Raw genomic sequence first — 14,688 nt, 5'->3', positions numbered from 1 at the left:
TAGGTGATTACGTTGCAATCAAAAGACATTCCTAAATGTCAGGGCCGGCGCTAGCCATTTTGGTGCCCTAAGCATAAATGTTTTTTGACCTGAGGCTCATCAGCTTGATGAGCCAACAACCTATTTAACCAGCCCCTCCTTTGGTTCTGTGCCGGAAGATTCCCTTGCCATACCTGCTACGTTTGCTTGTCTCCTCCTGCCACACCCTTGTTGTGTTCTAGTCCCTGGTCTCCGGCTTGTAGTGGTTTCTTGTTTCTCGTTCTACCGGTCTATTAAGACGGCTCTTTCTGTTGCTACTTTGGTTCCTAGTGTTTTATGTTGCTACTTTGCGCTTTAGTGTTTCTTCATCCCTGAACAAGGTGATTTTTGGTTGCTACTTTGTTTTCTAGAACTTTTTCCCTGAGCAAGGTGATTTTCTGTTGGTACTTTTGTGAACAATAAACTGTGGACTTTGTCGCTCACTGTGCATCCTGGGTCCTGGCCTTGCTTTGCCTCACGGCACATAACAGAATCTTCCGGCCATAATGGACCCAGCAGAGTCAGAGCGCTTAAGGAGTGCGCTTTCGGCACAAGGAGCACTTGTTGGACAACACCAATCAACCCTGCAACAAGTGATGGACCATCTACAGCAACTCACCACCAGTGTGGACCAGCTGAACAAGCAGATGGCAGCCCTGAGTCACCAACTGCCGTCGTCCAGCTCCTCTGGTTGCTCGCCCTCTCCATCGGCGGCAACCCCTCCAGCCTCCCAGCCATCTTCTCCCAGAGAGCCATTTATTCCGATTCCTGCTAGGTATTCTGGAGACTTAGGCACATGTGCTCAGTTTTTGCTACAATGTAGATTAGTGTTTAACCAGCAACCCAGTACTTATGCTATTGCCCAGTCAAAAATCGCCTTCATTATGAGTCTGTTATCAGGACAAGCGGCCGCTTGGGCCTTGGCAATCACAGAACAAGGATCGGCAGTGCTAAATGATTATGAACAGTTTACCGGAGAAATGAAACGCATTTTTGATCACCTGGTGCGAGGCAAGGAAGCAGTTGGCCAGTTGCTGGATCTGCGTCAAGGTAGCCACTCTGTCTCTCAATATGCATTAACTTTCCAGGTTCTGGCAGCCAGTAGCGGATGGGGGGACTCTGAGCTACAAACAATTTTTCAAAAGGGGCTCGCTGGGGAGATAAAAGATGAGTTGGCTTTAAGGGATGAATGTAACTCACTAAATGACCTTATTACATTAGCAACACGGATAGACAATCGGCTCAGGGAGAGACGGCGGGAGAGGAAGATGGACATGGCTCGTCGCTCGTCGACTTTCTCACCGTCCAGCTCAACCATCATGGGGAACTCCACCGCCTCATCTCCGAGCACCGCTCCTGAACTCCATTCCAGCACGACACCTCGCGACGAGCCCATGGAGTTGGGCAGGGCTCGGCTCACCCCTGTCGAACGACAGCGACGCATGAGGAGCCGACTGTGCCTGTACTGCGGCCAGGGGGGCCACTTCTTGGCAAGCTGCCCCGAGTTGCCAAAAGCCGGTGCTCACCAGTAGGAAGGGAGGCACTGGTGAGCCGAATATCTTCCCCCTCGTCCTCCCAAATACAGGTACCAGGTATGATTCACACGACACTTTGCTCGTTACCTGTCCAGGTGCTGATAGACTCCGGAGCCGATGACAACTTCATAGACATTGACTATGTTAAAAACAACAATCTTTCCCTGACTCCACTGACCTCCCCCAAGAAAGTTCTTGCAGTCGACGGGAGGCTTCTAGAAAGGGTTACACACAGAACCACACCCATTAATCTGACACTCTCTAGTAACCATCATGAAGTAATTGAGTTCTATGTGATTTCCTCCCCCCTCAACACCGCAATTCTAGGGATTCCCTGGTTGAAGCTGCATAACCCCCACATAGACTGGTCCACAGGTACGATTCGGAACTGGAGCAACTATTGCCATGCCCACTGTCTAAAGTCAGCCCTACCTGCCAGGGGTCCTAACTCTCCCCACTACTCAAAAGATATTGACCTAAGTAACGTCCCCAGTGAATACCACGATTTAGAGGCAGTTTTCAGAAAAGACTTGGCGTGCTCCCTTCCCCCACATAGACCCTATGACTGTGTTATAGAACTGCTCCCTGGGGCTCCACTCCCAACACACAGACTATACAACCTAACCAAACCCGAACGGGAAGCAATGGAAAAATACATCACCGAATCATTAGCTGCAGGACTTATAAGACCGTCTTCATCTCCATTAGGCGCAGGGTTTTTCTTTGTGGAAAAGAAGGATAAAACTCTGCGTCCTTGCATTGACTACACTGGCTTAAACACCATTACAGTTAAGAACAAGTACCCTCTGCCGCTCCTGGACGCTGCATTCAGCCCTCTCCACAATGCAATGGTGTTCACCAAATTGGACCTCCGAAACACCTACCACCTGGTAAGGATACGCGACGGCGACGAGTGGAAAACTGCCTTCAATACCCATTTGGGACATTTTGAGTATTTGGTCATGCCCTTTGGGCTCACAAACGCTCCAGCAACATTCCAGTCATTTGTGAATGATGTACTCAGAGACCTGCTAGATAAGAATGTTTTTGCATATCTAGACGATATTCTCATCTTTTCTCGATCACATGAAGAGCATGTGGGGCACGTAAGAGATGTCCTGAGGAGGTTACTAGAAAACAAACTGTATGTTAAAGCTGAGAAATGTGAATTTCATGTTTCCACTGTTAATTTCCTGGGCTATGTGATAGAAAAGGGGCGGCTCAGGGCCGATCCCTCTAAAATCGAAGCGGTTAAAAATTGGCCTCTGCCTACCAATCGGAAGCAGCTACGTTTCCTTGGGTTCGCTAACTTCTATAGGAGATTTATCCGAAACTATAGTAGTATAGCTGCTCCTCTCACGTGTTTGACCTCAAACAAACTTCGCTTCGTGTGGTCTGCTGATGCTCAATGTGCTTTTAACCGTCTGAAAGAACTCTTTGTTAATGCCCCTGTTCTCGCCCACCCAGATCCCGAGCAGCAGTTTGTGGTAGAGGTGGATGCGTCAGATTCAGGAGTGGGGGCCGTCCTCTCTCAGCGCCTGCCTGCGGACCAAAAACTACACCCCTGTGCTTACTTCTCCCGCCGGCTTTCCCCGGCGGAGCGCAACTATGATGTGGGCAACCGCGAACTCCTGGCAGTGGTCCTAGCCCTCCAAGAATGGCGGCATTGGCTGGAGGGTGCAGCTCATCCCTTCATTGTTTGGACGGACCACAAGAACTTGTCCTATCTCCGCACCGCCAAACGACTGAACTCTCGTCAAGCTCGTTGGGCTCTCTTCCTCGGACGCTTCAACTTCACCCTCACCTACCGCCCCGGCTCCCGAAACCTGAAACCTGACGCCCTCTCCCGGCAGTTCGCCTCTGGAGAGGAAGAGAGGGACTCAAGCACGATCCTCTCCCCTGAGTGTGTGGTCGGGGCGATGCGGTGGCGAGTGGAGAAGAAAGTTCAGGAGGCACTTGACAACCAACCAGTTCCAAATGAATGTCCTCCAGGGAAACTGTTCGTGCCACCTGCCGCCAGGACTCCTGTGCTCCTCTGGGGGCATACCTCAAGAATCGCTTGCCACCCTGGGATCCACCGGACACTCTCCCTGATCCAACAGCGCTTCTGGTGGCCAACCATGGCTGCCGATGTTCGGGCTTTTGTTGCGTCATGCTCAGTTTGCGCCCGCAATAAACCTTCTCATCAAGCCCCGGCAGGCCTATTACGCCCCTTGCCCATCCCCTCTCGGCCATGGTCGCATATCGCGGTGGATTTCGTCACGGGACTTCCCCCATCCGAGGGCAATGACACAATCCTTTCTGTCGGGCACTGGGGATCTCTCCCAGTCTCTCCTCCGGCTACCACCCCCAAACCAACGGTCAGACGGAGCGTGCAAATCAAGACCTGTGTAGTCGCCATAGTATATGTCACATGGTGATGTGTGGGTGTGTTGGTCACATGACAGGTGGTGATTGCCGGGAGCTTCAAATAGACGTGTTTCCCGTCAGTTAGTAGTGAGTCGAGCTGGGTAGCCGTATTTTTTGTTGATCGCAAGACACAACGCAAGCACGTTAACCGGTATGGCGATTCTGCACCATTGCCCATAAAAAGTTGATTAAATCCACCAAAGAGCATTCGAGACTCGTGCCTCTTTTTTTTTTTTTTTTTTTTCACAAGCCGGACATCGCAACACAGCGCGTCATCAAGTACAGGACCCACCGTCTCACTCTCGGAAGCGACAAGGCTGCTTGGAGTCGCTACAACCTGGAAACAGCTCTGCGCTGCGTAGCCTCACGCCTTCCTGCCTCCTGGTCCGCGCACCTCCCATGGGTGGAATACGCGCATAACACACTGATCAGCACTGCCACAGGCATGTCCCCATTTAAGGTGACCTCGGGCTACCAACCCCCTCTGTTTCCCAGCCAGGAGTCCGAGGTTGCCGTCCCGTCCATCCATGCCCACTTCCGCCGTGCCAGACGAGTCTGGAGGGAGGCTCGAGCAGCGCTGTCCAGGACAGCGGAGCGCAACCGACGCCTGGCTGACCGGAGGAGAACCCCAGCCCCCGACTACCAAGTGGGACAGCGTGTCTGGCTTTCCGCACGTGACCTGCCCCTTCAAGTGGACTCCCGCAAAATGGCTCCACGCTTCATTGGCCCTTTTCCCATTGACAAGATCATCAACCCGAATGCTGTCCGACTCCGGCTCCCGTCATCCCTCAGGATCCACCCCGTTTTCCACGTGTCCCTTCTGAAACCGGTCGTGGATAGCCCCCTCCAGCCACCCGCCCCACCGCCGCCTCCTCCCCGGATCGTTGATGGACACCCTGCATACACCGTGAATCGCATCCTTGATGTCCGCAGGCGGGGCAGGGGGTTCCAGTATCTCGTCGACTGGGAGGGGTACGGCCCGGAGGACCGCTCCTGGATCTCACGTGCCCTCATTTTGGACCCGCAACTGCTGCGTGAGTTCTATGCCCGTAACCCTGATAAGCCTGGTCGAACGCCGGGTGGCGTTCCTTAGGGGGGGGGGGGGGTACTGTGATGGTTCTGTTGTCTCTCTAGCAGTTCCGGAGTGTGGCAGGAGGCAGCGCCAACCTCGCAGGCAGAGGCCTGCTCCCACACCTGAGGCTCATCAGCCTGATGAGCCAACAACCTATTTAACCAGCCCCTCCTTTGGTTCTGTGCCGGAAGATTCCCTTGCCATACCTGCTACGTTTGCTTGTCTCCTCCTGCCACACCCTTGTTGTGTTCTAGTCCCTGGTCTCCGGCTTGTAGTGGTTTCTTGTTTCTCGTTCTACCGGTCTATTAAGACGGCTCTTTCTGTTGGTACTTTGGTTCCTAGTGTTTTATGTTGCTACTTTGCGCTTTAGTGTTTCTTCATCCCTGAACAAGGTGATTTTTGGTTGCTACTTTGTTTTCTAGACCTTTTTCCCTGAGCAAGGTGATTTTCTGTTGGTACTTTTGTGAACAATAAACTGTGGACTTTGTCGCTCACTCTGCATCCTGGGTCCTGGCCTTGCTTTGCCTCACGGCACATAACACAAATAAAGCTAAATGAATTAAAATAAAACTCAATGACACTACTATTAACAAATAAACATCTGGAAATAAACAAAGTGCAAGCATGTTAGAGGCCCTACAGAGGTACATGTCTCCATTTCTGGGCTGCAAAATCGGCTATCAGGTCATCATATGACAGCTTTTGTGCAATTTCCGCATTTATGTTAGGGTATGAAATGCTCCTTGAACATATTGAAGCATTGATCCTGTATTCAGAAATACAAGACAATATTCAGGGATTCTACAATGAAATATGGTTTTGAACCAACCATGGTACAAACATTTTCTAAATTGATTAGGATTATGGTATTGTGCAGGCCTATATTTAAAACACAGGTACATGAAAATTTTAATAATCTACCTTTTTAGAGAAGGACTGATAGGGCACTATGTAAAAATTCTGGACATAATGTTAAAACTATGAATATGAAATGAGGAAATCTACTTAGCCTTAAGATGATTATTATTATTATTTTCAAATGACACTTTCACCAGTACATGCCGCTCTTGGCCGTTCCATATGAAACAATATTCTCTCGTCACATTCCATTTAACATACTGTATAATGAACGTGCTGGTCACAACCATTCCACTGCGGCGGTTTGGAGTGTTTTTTGTTTTTTTTTTGCTAACTGTGGTCATGTAAACGTAGCTGCTACAAAATAAACAAATTGTCATTGTCATACCTGCAAGTGATGCGCGAGCATCATCTCATTGTTTTTTCTTTTCCTCTTTTCCGCCCCCAATTCTTGATGCCTTTTTGATGACATGTCCAGATATCCAAGAATAAACTTCTGCCAAATTTGCGATTGAAGCATAACGTGCACCCCAACCCCCTCTCCCTTTCCCTAGTAGTTTGCTTCGTTGGAGCAAAAGTGCACACCGCCCCCCTCCCCCTTTCCCTAGTAGTTTGCTCCGTTGGCGCAAAAGTGCACCCCGCCCCCCTCCCCCTTTCCCTAGTAGTTTGCTTCGTTGGAGCAAAAGTGCACCCCGCAGCCCTCCCCCTTTCCCTAATAGGAACAAACTACTAGGGGAGGGGGGGCACCAACGTAGACCAGCGATACCGCTCGTCGAGTAAATAATGCTACGTTATTTTTTGTATTTATTAACATGCTTTACAAGCTTTTATTTTAAATATTAGACACTGATATTATAATTACTAATATGATTATTTTTACGGGCTTGATTTGTTTTTTGGTGCCCCCTTAGGCAGTTGGTGCCCTACGCGCAGTGCGTGGTAAGGGTATGCGGAGCGCCGTGTCTGCTAAATGTTGAATTATCTGATTTTACAGGATGAAGCCACAGTTCAGAAGTTAGTTATTACTAAAAAAAAAAAAATGATGGCGTCAAAGTCACAGTTTTGATTGATTATGTTTACAAAAAAAGCTCTTTTTCTCCAGTTTTTGCGGGAAAGTGGTTGAATTCCATAAAACTTAGCCTATGTTCTACTCCGAAAAATGAAACGAAAAATGGTAGAATCGAACTTTTTTTTTTTTTCCCTGGTGAAAAACTTTCATTTTTAGATTTGATTTGAAGAAATAATCATAGAACTGTGCATCTTGGAAAAAAAAACTTTTAAATTGCTCTACAATCGCTGGCAGCCTTGAATGAGTTCAGGCAGGGCTTCTTTGATAGTCCGCTGCCACCTACTGTAGTGTACGTGCAATTACACATTTCAATACGCGTATTCTAGTAAAACACAAAACCTCAGTTGTCGGGAAACAGTTTTTCTCCAGGCTTCTGATTGGCTATAATGGCCTCCAACTTCTAAGGCCTGTAGCGCCACCTTCTGCTTTTTCTGGATTTTTTTTTTTTTTTTTTTTTTTTTTTTTTAGTACCTGCTGTGCATGCACGCTCGACTTGCCTGGCCTGGTTGCGTGCATCAAAAATGGCTGACCAATTAACCGGAGCTTAACTCCCAACTGGGACCTGAAAGTACACGTATGCACACATTTGCACGGAACGCACAAGCGCCACACACAGACAAGGAAACGCACACAGATACATACTCATTAACAAAGGCTTAGCATTGCTTAGCGCGCCCACCCCAGCAAAGAACGGCCCCCCACGGAGCAGAGGTGGGGGTATGGGATACACACCTCACTCGTCACCTGATCCTCACCCTTGACTTGCTCTGATCCTGTATCAGCAATGAAAACCCCGCCTGGGGTATCAGCTGGGAGAAGCAGACTCCGCCCCCCCACCCACCTCCCTTCAACCGTGCACAGGATCCGCTCTGCTCCCAAATGGACGGATGCATCATCAAGTGGCGTTTGCCAAAATAAAACGCTCCCACTGGGCTGCTTCTTTTTCAACAACCCACCACTAGAGGCCGCCGCTGGCTTCAGCACACGTTTGACAGCAGTGACACTTCACAGCAGAGCTCAAGTGTGCTTGTTTTCCCAGATGACTTTGATAATAATAATAATAAATAAATAAATAAATAAATAAATAAAAGAATGAAAGAGCAACATGACATTCTCAATGTACCATGACTTGATGACCTTATTCTGCGCTTTGTCCACACTGACACGTTTACGGTCAGTCGGAGAGGTACGGAGAGGGGCAGCGGGACCACTTGACTGACACGCAACAGCTGAGTCCACTCCACACATCTGGAAATCAAAATTCGCACCCCCCCGGCCCTTCTCACTGTCTTTACGATGAAAATCCCACACAATTTCAAATGTAATTTCACTTTTTTTTTTCTTTTTTTTTACTTGCTCTTGTCTCTCTCTCAACCTGATTAGATGTGATTCCCACAATCTGAATTATGAACATCACTTTCTCGTGCAATGCTATTTCAGAAGAATATACTGTCGTTATCATCACAATTAGAAAAAAAGGCGTGGAAGTATTGATTATTAAAAGAGAAGAAAACTCACCCAAACAGCTTGAATGGAGCGATGTGGGTGGAATATTCCCTTCAGATGAATTCACTGCGGGCGTACCAAAAGTCACTGCAAGTCGTCTGCGGGCTCATCTCTTGAGTTGAGTCGAAGAGAGACTGACCGGGACTGAAGCAGTTTGCGCAGCTCTGGCACCAGCTTAGAGAGTCGAGGAATGATATTAGCAGTTCTGGATGTCTATTGGCTCCACCCCCCTCCTCTTCCTCCTCTTCTTCCTCCCCTCTCTGCTTCGAGTACATGCACCCTCTCTCCTCACTTGGGACAGACAACATACTGTACTGGTGTATTCCGCCCAATAAACAACATATCTCGTGATATTTTGAGTAATAATAGTCCTGTCCACGACAAGTATAACAAAATATGATGAGGTCATCTTGAACTCTAAGTGACCTATATAAACTGTTTCCTGGTTTATATATTGGACCCGATTAACTTTTTTTTTTTTTTCAGCATGTAACAAAAAAATATTTAGGAAAAATGATGCTTGGTTCCAGCTTACCATGTCCGCCATCTTTGTGTGTTGTATTGTTGTGATAGTGACTCGAGAGCCCTGCGCCGCCCACCGTGCTGCAAAATCATATTTTTGTATGATTTACGACAACAGTTATGTCGGAGTTACGTTCCTAGGCTAGCGATGTAACCCAAAAGTCGATGTAATTCAAATTTCCCCATTAAGGTCAATGTTAACTAGGGATGTAACGATATCCAAACATCACGATACGATATCACGATATGAAGGTCACAATGAGATAATTATCACGATTTTGTGGGGAGGTTGGTGATACAAAATTGGTCACAATATTGTAAAAAAAAAAAATTAAAAAAGAAAAAAAAAAGCTCATCCTAAAAAAAAAAAACAAAAAAAAACACAATATTGTGCTTTTTGTACATAACAGCAATTCATGTCAACAACCTACAATCTGTCATCAGACTTAAAGGGATTGTTCGGATTTTTTTACATGAATCTCAATTTCATCCTCACCTCCCGTGTGTGCGATCAGCACTGACTTACCCCTGACAGCGTTCTGTGACACGAGTTCTGGTCCGGTGTTGGACGAGAGGAAAATAGTCCAGCAAGTTGGCTGTGGTCACGGAAATAAAGCGTTTTTCTTCTAAAAACAATTTGTGTTCAAAAGAGTGATACATTTGCATCACAAATACTCTTTCCTGAAAAAAGTCAGACGCCATTACCGCCAGCCACTACTTTTCTGTTCGTTCGTATCACTGCGCGTCGCCCTGTAGACAGCGAATTGACGCACTGCAGCCAGCTGATCCTTCCGCTAGAAGTTGTTTGTCTTTTCGAAGGCGGAAGTATCAGCTAGCTGGCTGCAGTGCGTCGGTTAGCCCTCTACAGGGCGACGCGCAGTGATACGAACGAACAGAAAAGTAGTGGCTGGCGGAAATGGCGTCTGACTTTTTTCAGGAAAGGAGTATTGTGATGCAAATGTATCACTCTTTTGAACACAAATTGTTTTTTAGAAGAAAAACGCTTTATTTCCGTGACCACAGCCAACTTGCTGGACTATTTTCCTCTCGTCCAACACCGGACCGGAACTCGTGTCACAGAACGCTGTCAGAGATAAGTCAGTGCTGATCGCACACACTGGAGGTGAGGATGAAATTGAGATTCATGTCAAAAAATCCGAACGATCCCTTTAATATTGAGGCACTTACATGCTAAATACACGCACACATTGAGTTCCTCCACATATTGACTCGCTTCACAAGCATATTACGTTCCCCTTCATCCGACGATTAGCGTGGATTTTAAACATAGAAGGGCCAAAACATGCCTTGTGAAAATTTAACTGGACTAAAAAAAAAACTAGCCACCAGAGGGTGCTAGAACTGCACAAATGGAAATCAACCAGACTTTTATTTTTTATTTTTTATTTTTAATTCAATACTTGACTCATTTGAGCCATTTTCAGCAGTAAAGAGTGAATATTTTGTCTAGAATTAATGTGGTAACTTCATTATTTTTCATGTACAATGAATACCTTTAAAAAGTATTTTTTCTACTTGCTGTCAACTGATGATATCACCTGTGCTGAGGAAGTAGGTAAAGGCCAATCATGGCTCAGTTTGCTGACCAAACCCGGAAAACGTGAGCCATGATTGACTGTTATGTATTTCCTCAGCACATGTGATGTCATCATCAGTCGACAGCAAGTAGAAAAATTGCTTTTAAAAGGTATTAATTGTACATGAAAATTGAGTCAAGTATCTCTTTAAAGGGATACTTGACTCGTGCCATTTTCAACAGCGAAAAGTTAATATTTTGCCCAGAATTCATTTGATAACTTCATTATTTTTCACGTACAATTAATACTTCAAAATGCAAATCTTTCCACTTGCTGTCGACGGATGATGACATCACCTGTGCTGAGGAAATAGGTAATGGCCAATCATGGCTCAGTTTGCTGACCAAAGCCGGAAAACAGGTGAGTCACGATTGGTCGTGAGCTACTTCCTCAGCACAGGTGATGTCATCATCAGTCGCCAGCAAGTAGAAAAATTGCTTTTATTGAACTTGTGCTAAACACATTGGCAGTCTTTTTCAGTGGAAGTCAACCCCCAAAAAAATCTTTATGTTCGATGCAGCCCCGCTCATGTAAATACAATATTCTGATTAAAGTATCTTGCATTTGTGGAATATGAATGAAGCAGTAAATGTACCCATTTTTATCCATCTTAAGGGGGCGGCCATTTTGCCACTTGCTGTCGTCTGAAAATGACAACATAGCCGCTGCACAAGGCTCGGGTAATGACCAATCACGCTCACGGCTCAGCTTGCGAATGTCACGTGTGACCAAACCCAGGAAACAAAGACGAGCTGTGATTGGTCATTCACCCGAGCTCCGAACAGCTGTGATGTCATTTTATTGTCATGTCATGTTTGAATTTGATTAATTATTCAGCACCACTGTCAACGACAACATTGATATCATTTGTTGACATTTTTAATGACCACATTTCTGAGCTTTCTGGCCCTGAAAACATAATGCTACATTGATCTCTGCTTACATAATATGACAACTTGGAAATGTTTCATGGATATACGGCACTGTTGCCAAAACAACCTCTCTTCATGCTGAACGAAAACACTGCAGTATGTAAAAGTCACATATCCAAAGTTATCTTGTGAATGTGCTTTGTTTACAAACCTTTTAGATTGGACATTAGTGTTCATTTTATCCGTCATTTGTAAATTTCGTCTCAGCTTTAGCCTCAGTTTCAATCACACTTGTTAGTTTTTATCATAGTTAGTCAACCTCATCCCGTTTTTATTTACCGGTAGTCAACTTTTAGTCAACTGTAAATCGAGCATTTTAGGCTTTATTTTAGTCCAAGAAAATATTTTTATTTGTCTAGTTTTAGTCAACAAAAACTGTCAACATTTTAGTCCGGTTTTAGTCAGGACAACATTTTACCCCTGTATATATTTCTTTGTTAACAGATTATGTTAAACATTTCGAATCTGAAACGATTTCATATCAAATTATCTCTTATCTTTTTGATGAAAAGTAATTTGACACATAATTACAGTATATCAGCAAGTGGCTACTACAGCTCCATGCTACAAGCTAGTAAGCTATAGCCATTATTAGCTAGAGGTGGGATTAACATGATTGTTGGAACGTTATAGCCGTTGGGTTAATTTTACATTATAACTATAATTTATTATGATATTTTTTTAACTTTTCAACCATGAATTCACCTCCTGCCTGTCCAATGTGTTTGTGCGTGTTGCACTCGTTAGCTGCAGATTTGAAAGGGGGGGGTGTCGCTATGCGTCACATGACCGTGTCACAGTGACAGATTAGCAGAGACAAGATTTGACAAAATCATATCATTTTCGTCTCCATTTTGTCCATAGATTTTAGTCCAGTTTTTATTAAGCAAAGTACATTTTCGTCTTGTCTTCATTAGTCGACGAAAATGCTGACTGATTTAGTCGCAGTTTATTAATGAGGGTTTTGTCATGTGCTGAAGGTTGGATCCCAAAGCACAGACACAAATAATGTTTTAACTATTTATTCACACCGAAAAGCGTAGCACAAACTTGACTAGACGAGAAACAAAGAGTTGCACAGAGGGACAGAAGGCAATGATCCGGCAAACACAAACACTTCTCAGAATGCTACTACAGACAGTGAATCGATCTGATTGGTTGGCACTAAGTAAAGGATTAAAGGTTGACATCACACAGGTCCTGACATCACATATCACATAGCGTCTTTCCAGTTGAAACCAGCTACTGTCAATTTTTTTTTCATACAACTTTATTGAAAAATTGTAAACGGACATTTTCCAGACGATCCTGTCGCATTACCGAGATGGCGAGCCTTTATCAAAAGGGAAATTCGATCCTCTTTTGTGTCGCCATTTCTCTTTATTTCCCAACCGGGCCCATTGCAGAATCGAGCGCGCCCCAGCGCCTCTTTTGTGCATCCACGCAAAACTGTAACATTAAGCCTATTTACAGCAGACAGAGTGGGAAAGGCATATAAAAGGTAAGCCCTGTAGGCCTACGCATGCAGCCGAAGAGGAAGTGAGGATCAGTGTGCGGCATGGCTCGAACAAAATGGGGGTGGCGGGTCAGTAAATCCCGCAAGTGAAAACAAGGCTGGTTAGAGGCGGGCGCACCACACCGCACTTTCCCCGCATGCTTTCTTTCACCACTTTTTTTATTGACTTTGCGGCGGAGCACTTTGAAAACAAGCCGCACTGTTGTGGCCCCAGCGCACTTTGTGATGGCAGCTTGGATGTCACGAGCGATGAAATCGTATCTTTTCGATCAGCTCGTAGCAGGAGACGGCGCTGGCGATCTTTATCTTTGAGCCACGCCAGGCTCATCTGTCACGCTGCTGTTGGCCTGTTTTAGTCAGCACAGGCTGTCATCATCATCATCTGTCACCGTGCGCGGGACTTGTGAACTTTTGATCACTGGAGATTCCCCCTGTACGCGCAAAAGCTGATTTAATTAGTTTTCACTGTAAACTGTTTGAACCTGAAAAAAAAAAACACCACGATCGACGTCAACGTCGACGTCAAAACATTGGAAAAAAAATATTAAAGATGTCATTTAAAATAACAAAAGTGATGGACTAAAATTGTAATAATGTAATCAAACCTAAAAATATAAAAGAATGATACTTTAAGAGTTAAAAAAAAAAATAGATTGACGCGCCTTCGCGCTTGCCGGTGACGTCAGTACGGCAGGGCTAACAAAGTTAGCTTCGGCTTGGTTTCTTTTTTGAACTGTTCACAAATCAATCACAATAACAAAAAAACAGTCTTAATGTAAATAGGAATACATTAACAATCTAAACTGACAATATTTGTCACATCTGAGACAATTTTGTGTATTTATCATTTAGTCAATCTATTTTATTATTTATTCAATATATATTTGCGGTTATATTCTCTAGGTTTATTTAATTTTTTCTTTCCAATGTTTGATGTTCGTTAGGCGATCCCGATACGATCTGGCAGCCCGATCACATCTTACACCGACCCCGGTCCGCCATTTTGGCTCCTGGTCCGCCATATAGCCCTGCAGTGTTTTCCCCTCGTCCGCTATTTAGCCCTTAGCTAGTGCTAGCTTGCGCTTGTGCACTTGTGGGAGCATCTTTGGCTTTTTAGCCCTCTTTTTTTTCAGCCTCTGCTCCTTCTTTTCCATCCACCTCAAAGCAGTAATGGCCAGTCCCGCATCTTCTTTTTTTTTTTTTTTTTTTTTTTTTTTTTTTTTTTTTTAATATATTTTAGATTTTTTTTAATGAAAATTATTTTAGTGTAAATATAATTCGACTTAAGACAAAATTCGGGTTGCATCGCTAACAAAGGCCTTGTATATTCTTCACAATAATATCTTAATATATAATATCTTCTATGCACCTTCACTCGTCTAAACCAGGGTTATTATAGTTTTGGAATTTTTCATTTTAGTTTGTTTAGTTTGTTGGAGTTAGTTATGTTTTAAGTTTTGTTTTTTAAATTTAATTAGTTTTAATTAGTTTTCAGGGTGATTCTTTAGTTTTTATTTGTTTTAGTTATTTAATAAATGCTTAGTTTTTGTTAGTTTCAGTATTAGTTTTATTTTTTTTAAATATGTATTACTTGTGGGCAATATTAAAAAAAAAAAAAAAAAGTAACATTCAGGGATATAACAATAATGGCAA

At 44.6% G+C, this 14,688-nt stretch overlaps 1 protein-coding gene across 2 annotated transcripts in view; it reads right to left on the bottom strand.

Moving 5' to 3' along the window:
• The window catches only part of prickle1b (prickle homolog 1b), a 43,095-nt gene extending 34,441 nt beyond the window's left edge, over positions 1-8,654 (bottom strand). The window contains exon 1 of one of the 2 annotated variants that reach the window (XM_077498866.1): positions 8,480-8,654. Coding sequence is in view for 1 of the 2 variants with exons in the window: in XM_077498864.1 (XP_077354990.1) it covers positions 7,433-7,477 (45 nt within the window). In the remaining variant the exon portion in view is untranslated. Of the gene's footprint in view, positions 1-7,432; positions 7,624-8,479 lie in introns of those variants that run through there. The other variant, XM_077498864.1, reaches the window with a different exon arrangement.
• Positions 8,655-14,688: the final 6,034 nt, after the last annotated feature.

The sequence above is a fragment of the Festucalex cinctus genome, chromosome 16 (assembly GCF_051991245.1).
Source record: "Festucalex cinctus isolate MCC-2025b chromosome 16, RoL_Fcin_1.0, whole genome shotgun sequence".
NCBI classification, from domain to species: domain Eukaryota; kingdom Metazoa; phylum Chordata; class Actinopteri; order Syngnathiformes; family Syngnathidae; genus Festucalex; species Festucalex cinctus.
Note: the sequence above shows the minus strand (reverse complement) of the source record. Positions and strands in the feature narration are given on the sequence as shown.